Source organism: Echinops telfairi, unplaced genomic scaffold, assembly GCF_000313985.2.
Source record: "Echinops telfairi isolate 266 unplaced genomic scaffold, ASM31398v2 ScPeMD7_7457;HRSCAF=8495, whole genome shotgun sequence".
Lineage (NCBI taxonomy): Eukaryota > Metazoa > Chordata > Mammalia > Afrosoricida > Tenrecidae > Echinops > Echinops telfairi.
The window spans coordinates 39,123,290-39,130,597 of NW_022111357.1; the positions used below are offsets into that span (position 1 = coordinate 39,123,290).

Here is a 7,308-nt window from a genome sequence, read left to right on the forward strand (position 1 = left end):
CTGAGCCCTGAGGATGGAGGGGAGGGGACAAGCTCCCTAAGCCACCTTCATCCTGGCTCTCCACCCTCCCCGTCCCACCCTTGACCGGACTCACCTGCCCTCCAGGTGCTGGGCTTCAATGCCCGGCAGCGCAAGGCCTTTCTGAACTCCATCATGCGGTGGGGCATGCCCCCTCAGGACGCCTTCAACTCCCACTGGCTGGTGCGGGACCTTCGAGGGAAGACCGAGAAGGAGTTTCGGTAGGGGGCGAGGGTGGGGGGGTCTCTAACTGGGGGAGCTAGGCTCCTCCCCCCACCCCACAGGGCCAGGGTGTCTGGGAATTACTCCCCTTCAGCTCCTCCGCAGAAACCCAACAGATCCCTCTGGGTAGTGAGGGCATCTGTGTTCCCCAGGCCATCCTAGGAGGTGCCCCTGCCAGCCCCACCCCCTCCTTCCCACAGGGTGGACCAGTGGGGGGCAGGTGGGGGGGGGTGCCAGCCCTCTGAAGGTCCCTGTGGCCCTTGTCCCAGAGCCTACGTGTCCCTCTTCATGCGGCACCTGTGTGAGCCGGGCGCAGATGGTGCGGACACTTTTGCGGACGGTGTGCCCCGGGAGGGCCTCTCGAGACAGCACGTGCTCACGCGCATTGGGGTCATGTCACTGGTGAGGAAGAAGGTGGGTGAGTACGCCGTTACTGGCTTGCTGGCAGTCCCTCGGCCCTGGCTCTGCCCGGGGTCAGCGGCCAGCGGGCGAGTGCCCAGGATCTGAGCCAGGACTGACCCTGCCCTGGAGGAGGTGACCGGGAGGCCATTCAGGATGGGTCCTGGGGCCCTGGAGGATGAATAGCAGAAGACACAGGTTGGGGGGTGGGGCAGGCACCAGTACGTCCGGCTTGGGTGATCTTAAGCAGAGCAGGGTGGATGCCCAAGTTTGTGACACCCCTAGTTCACACACAGATCACCGGAGAGGCCATGGCTGAGCTGTGACCACTGCCTTCTCTCCTTACCCCCCTGCCCGGTCCAGGTCCAGGAATTTGAACATGTCAATGGGAAGTACAGCACCCCAGACTTGATCCCTGAGGGGCCTGAGGGCAAGAAGCTGGGAGAGGTCATCTCCTCGAACCCCAACACACCAGTGCCTGCCAGCCCCGCCCACATCCCAACTGCCCCTCTGGGCCCGCCAGGTCTGGGGCCTGGGCCGGTGGGGGCGGGGTCATGGGAGGTCACAAGACCACTGGGGACTCTGAGTCTCTGTCCACGTAACGTAGGGCAGCCCCCAACTGTCAGCTCGTGTTTGCAGACACGCTGTTCTCCCAAGGGCCTTTGCTTTGATGTCAAAGCCACACAGCACGAACCACATGCCCTCTTCAAATGGACTACTCAGTGGTTTCTAGACTATTCCCAAAGCTGTGCCGCCATCGCCACTATCTGGTACCAGAACATCTCATCACACACACACACACACACACACACACACACACACACACACACACACCACCCCTGCCAGGCAACCTGAGTCTGCCTTCATTCTTCCCCTCCCTGAAGCCAGTGGTGACCACTAATCTCTTTTCCCTCTCGATGGACCTGCCTGTTCTTGGCACTGCCTATAAACAGAGCCATACCGGTGTGCCTTTTTGTGCCTGGCTTCTCCCACTTCACATGGCGTTCTCAAGGTTCGTCTGGGTGGTAGCGAGTGTCCCAACTCCGTTCCACTTGGTGGCTGAGTCACGTCCTCGGGTGGACGGGCACGTGGGTTGCTTTCACTCTCTTGGACATGACGGATAAGGCCTTCCCCTCTTTGGGCATCTGCCTAGGAGTGGACTTGCTGGGCCACAAGGAAGCTAGCCCTGTGGGGGGCCCGCAGCTGGTTTCCGCGGTGGCTGCGTCATGTTGCACGTCTACCTGCCCTGTCCCACATCCACCTGCCCTGTCCCAAGGCCCCAGTTTCTCCACCCGCTTGCCAGCACTTGGTGTTTGCGGTTGACTGAGAATCGCCACCCTGTGTGTGAAGTTGCCTGTATTAGTCTGGGTACTTTGGAGAAACAAATCCACAGCAACTCACGTATAAGAGAGAGTTTTATGCAAAGAAAATGTGCATCACGAAAACATCCCAACCCAATGCTGCCCAAGCCCACAAGTCCAACATTAACCCATACCCAACACTAGTCCACAAAGTCCTCCGCCTCACAAAACAGAGGCAATGATGCCGACTGCAGGAGGAAAGCTGAGTCAGTGAACGAATAAGCATCTCAGCACTGGCAGGGGTCTCCACACGGCTGCTCCAGCACCCAGGGCTGCATCGGGATAGGTCCATGTGGCTTCTCCTTGGGGATGTCTTGTAGGAAGTCAATCTTGCAAGCTGAAGCAGGGAACTGCTAAGGCAGCTGCACCCGATGCAACCATCACAAAGCAAGAGACCCGAGAACTAGAAAGGCGAGGCTTCACCACCCATTTATCCCTCCGCCTTTCAACCAGCACCACATGTGATTATCGGCCAGGCTGGTACAATTAACTAACTCATTGCCCTTGACCTTTTCTCTCTTAAAAAGCAGTTTTATTGGCGTGTCATTCACATATCACACAATTCCATCGCACAGTCACATCAAGAAGAGACGCACAGCCGTCGCCTCAGTCAGGCCTCGAGCGTTTTCTTCTTTCTGGCACCCAGCCTGGTGAGCGCCTCACTCTGCACCCCACCCCATCACGCCCACAAGGAACCGTTATTGCAGTTACTGTCTCAATGTGTCCACCCAGCCTGGACTTCTTATAAACATTAGAAACAAGCAACAAAAACCCCAACAATGACAAAGCAAAACAGAAAAAACCCTCAAGCACATTCACCACACAGACTCGCGTATAAGCCGAGTTTTTCAGCACATTTTAATGCAGTTTTTGTGGGAAAATTAGGTGCTTCCGCTGATAGTTGGGTCAGCTGATACTCAAGTATCTATAGTACCTGGCCTGGATTTCATTCATAGAAAATGTCAAAAGCAAACCAACAACAGTAACAAAGTAAAACAGATAAAAACCTTGAATACATTTACCTAGCCTACATTTCATATACAGAAAGACATTTGAAAACAAACCCAACTTAACAGTAATCGTAAAGTTAAATAAAATAAAAAAGAAAGCAGAAAATATGAACAAACTAGAACAAATTTTAAGTGGCTCAAAAGGGAGATCTAACAGTAAGGTGTTACTGGTTAACCACCCAACCGCATCTGCAGGAATCCACTCTCCCATGCACCGTGCACGACAGCAAGTCTATTCACATCCCTGGCTGTGGTCAGAGGGGCTTCGCCGGGTGACCGGTCTTTCCTTGACGAGGTTGAGCATCTTTACGTGTGCTTGTTGTGTGTGTACTGCGTCTTTGGGGACTTGTCGGTTCCACTGCCTGTGCCCATTGTTTCCTTGGGTGGTTTATGTCCGAGTGCCTTTTTGGGGATCCATTTGTTTGGGCCACGGGTCTTCTCATCTTGATCGGGTCTCATAGGCCTGGGGCAGACATACCTGCCCCTAGATGACCCCTGAGGACATCCTGTGACTGCACCAGTGTGTGCCCTTTGCGGTAGATCTCCCTGAGGTAGCATCCCGGCTCGGCTCTGTCCTAACTCACCTTTGTGACCTCGGGCCAGTCACGGAACCTCCTGAGACGGTTTTCCCATTTGAGGTGTGGGTATATAATCGTGCCTACCTTGCAGCCACAGAGAAGCACAAATGAGTCACCGGCACTTTGCAGCAAGTACAGAGCTGACTCCACGTGCAGCGCATTCCTGACCTGCTCAGAGACCCCCAAGCCCCTCAACCAGCCTGAAAGCCAGGCCAGACCCAGCCCTCTGAGTTTGCAGACTGACCTGTATCACCCCCTGGCCCCTCTCTGTCTGTGGTCTCACCGGGTCCAGGTCTTAGGGGGTCCTTTCCATCCTTCCCAGAGGAATGTCCTCAGACCAACCCCCCCACCCCCCGCTGGCCTCCTGCCCCAGCCCAGCTGTCCATCCACCTTTCTCCTGGCTCTTTCAGACAAGATGGAAGCCCCGCTGGGCTACATGGACGAGAAGGAGCCAGGGATGCAGAAGCCAAAGAAGCCCCTGGAAGCTCAGGTACAAAGATGCCAGTGTCTGGGCAGCCCGGTGAGCAGGCCTCCAGGCTCCCAGCGCAGGCCTCTGGGCGTGGGGCAGCCAGATGTGCCGGAATGCCCCTGCCCTCCAATCCTGCCGAGGCTCCAGATTCCGAGACTCCCCCTGCCTCCCCTGCTCCGTCTCTTCTAGGCCCCGCCAACTGCTCTGGACAGAGTGGAGGGCGAGGACAAGAATGAGACCTCAGACAGTAAGGAGAGTGCCCGAGAGCCGCGGCCGGAGGAGCCAGAAAAGGCCCAATCCTCCCCGGAGCAGCTGCCCAAAGGTATGGCCTCCCTGCTGGAAGTCCTCCAATCTGGCTCAAATGCTTTGGGAGCCGTGGGATGCCTTTCTTTGGAATGGGCACAACTATCGCTCTCTTCTGGTCAGGTGGCCAGGGATCCAGGCGGTGAGTGTGAATGACAGTGGTGACTGTGGGTCAGACGTCGCTTCTTTTTGGAAGGCATGCTGTGCTTCCTGGGGGCAGAGTTTGAGGTTAGGTGCACCCTCTGCAGGCCAAGGGGCTCCTGGGTCGGGGTAGAGGTCATGAGGGGCTGGATAGAGTAGCTCCTTCTGGCCTGATTGTTGCCTGGGGTCAGGACACCTGATCCGGAAGTCGTTTGTGCTGGCTCAGATGGTGGCTTAGGTCAAGGGGGCTTGTTCTTGGAAGGAATTCTTCCAGGCCCAGAGGGCAGCTGGGGCATGGTGGCTGGTTACAGAAGGAGTTCCCATCTATACCAGGGGTGGCCAGGGGACAGGCACTCTGTTCCGCTGGTCTGATGGGGCAGAGTTTACGTGCCCCCACACTCGGGTGACCCCCAAAGCCCAACCCACCAGGGTGACCCATGTGACCTCAGGCAGAGCAGGGGCTGTGCAGGGGACATGCCACCAGGAGGGTGGACCTGATCATACTTCTGATCAGCAGGAGGATGCGGGGCACCCAGAGGAGGTCTCACCCTTTTTGTCACCAGTCACCTAGGTGCCAGGTCATATTTTGATGGAATGATGCTTGTAAAGCGAAAGGTGCCCCCCTCTACCCCACCTCCCAGCCAGGCCAGCCAACACTCACCCATCTGTCTCCTCTCTCCTGACTTTTGTTCACCTTCTCCTCTCAGTTGGCATCTGACCCACTTCTCTACCCTCTCTTCAGAAGCCTAGGCTCCCAGGGTCATCACCTGCCTCTGGTTCATTCCGCCTCTCCTGTCTTGGTGGTCGAGGGTCTGCACAGCATGCCTGCCGTCTTGCCGGAAGGCCATCTCTGTGGAGAGTCATGCTAAAGACCCACCTCTGGGGCCACCATGAGTTCCCCGAGGGTACCCGCATTCTTGGGCTCACGGCCCCTCCATCCTCAAGGCAGGAGCGGTGTACCAGATCCTGAGTTCCTTTCCTCTGACTCTTAAAGAGCCCATGGACGGGGTCTGGCTCACCAGAACATCATTGGTGCTCCCTGCACAGCTGCATCATGGAAGTACCATTTGTCTCTGCCAGTCCCAGGGCAGTCTGCCAAGGGTGGTGTTCTTTGGGGCCACGGGAGGTGGGCTTCCTTCTACCCATCACAGGGTGACCCTGAACATATTGTTTGTTTCTATAATTTCTACTGGGTCTTCCCCGCCCCACTCCCACCCCAGTTTGTCAGTTTTGTTGAAAAGCATTTTTTGTGTTGGTGGGTTCTTTGTGGACTCCCTTCTTTCTCTCTCCAGTGACTGAAGACAGGCTCCTTTTAGGGTCTCTTTGACGCTGTTTTATTATTTCGAGTATGGGTTTCCCTAGCGTGTATCTGCTGGTCTCGCCCCGGGCAGGGGACAGGTGTTTTCTCGGTTTGACTGGGCTTGTCTCTCTTGGGCTTGGCTTGCTCATGGGAACTTCCTCTGAGCTGGCCAGGGGACTGTCCCTCTCCTTTGTGGTCACACAGGCAGCCTTGCACTAGGACCAGTTTCTCCGGTGCTTTCTCTGCTGCAAGTGGCATCCTCGTGGCCTGTGCTTTGGTTTGGCTTTCTTCCTTCCCACCTGGGTCCCCCGTAGAGAGAGGCTCCCTCAGCTTCACACTGATCTCCAACGGATGGACTTCTTTCAAAGAGAGTCCAGGTGCTGGCGGGTGTCAATTCAAGGTCTCTGTTGGCAACGTGTGTCACATATTGGCCTGAACCCACCAGCGGCTCCTCGGATGACAGATGAGGCTGTCTGCTCCCATCAGGAGCTACCGCCTTGGAAACTCAGGGTGTGGAGTGTCACCTTCTTCCATAGGGTCGCTATGAGTCAGAATTGATGCCACAGCAGGGAGAGAAAAGGGGGGTGAAGAGATGGCCTCTTTCTTGCTCTGAAGCCTCACCTGTCTTGCCCCATGCCTCGCTCCCCACCCCGGCCTCCTCCTGACACCCCGCAGGCTCCTGCCTATTCTCTTCCTGTCTGTCCCCTCCACTGCTTTGCTTTCTGTGAGCTCACCTGTGTGCTTTTCCGAAGATGGCATCTTTTGCCCAACGTTTTGGGGTGTGTGAGTGGTCCTGCACTCCTGAGGGGAACCCCCTTGTCTTGCAGAGGAAGCGCTTGCCGAGAAGGATAAGGTTCCGGACAAGCTGGAGTTAAGCTTGCTTCACAGCAGAGGGGACGGCAGTGATTTCAGGCCAGGTCGGAGGGCTCTCCTTTGCATGCTGTCCTTTTGCCCTTCAGTCCCTGCAGGAGCCCCCAGGGCATTCAGCCCTTCCTTGCTCCCAGGGACAGGTCCCCACCCCTTCAAGATCACCCCTCCTTGGGCTCCTGTGGCCACGGGAGTTGAGGCTCAGCCAGGGGCTCAGCCCACCTCCCATGCTGGAATGTTCTGGAACAGCCCTACTCAGAGCAGACCCTTCACTCTGTCACAGTGCTTGGCCTCCTTGCCCCCAGGGGTTCCGAGGTGGTGGGGGAGGGGGCCTGGGCCTGCTGCCGCTGGAGGAAGGGGCTGTGGTGGGTTCCCGTGTCTCAGTGGGGATCCGCCGGGGGGCTGGGGAGTGGTCTCCGTTCTTGTGTTTGTGTTCTCACTCTTGGCAGAGGGGTGCATGAACGTGTGCTGGCCCCGCCTGCCCCCCAGATGACACCAAGGTGGAGGAAAAGGAGCCAGTAGAGCCCCAGCAGAACGGGGACAGAGAGGAGGGTGAGGAGGGCAGGAAGGAGGACCGGAATGGGAAGTTCAAGTTCATGTTCAACATCGCTGACGGGGGCTTCACAGGTAAGGTGCTCGC

At 56.9% G+C, this 7,308-nt stretch overlaps 1 protein-coding gene across 1 annotated transcript in view; it reads left to right on the top strand.

The window, feature by feature from the left end:
- CHD5 (chromodomain helicase DNA binding protein 5) overlaps positions 1 to 7,308 on the top strand; it is a 63,592-nt gene that overhangs the window by 50,909 nt on the left and 5,375 nt on the right. The window contains exons 29-35 of the mRNA XM_030888036.2: positions 98 to 239; positions 510 to 654; positions 1,003 to 1,162; positions 3,999 to 4,078; positions 4,247 to 4,379; positions 6,629 to 6,718; positions 7,158 to 7,295. Coding sequence (XP_030743896.1) covers positions 98 to 239; positions 510 to 654; positions 1,003 to 1,162; positions 3,999 to 4,078; positions 4,247 to 4,379; positions 6,629 to 6,718; positions 7,158 to 7,295 — 888 coding nt within the window. The remainder of the gene's footprint in view (positions 1 to 97; positions 240 to 509; positions 655 to 1,002; positions 1,163 to 3,998; positions 4,079 to 4,246; positions 4,380 to 6,628; positions 6,719 to 7,157; positions 7,296 to 7,308) is intronic.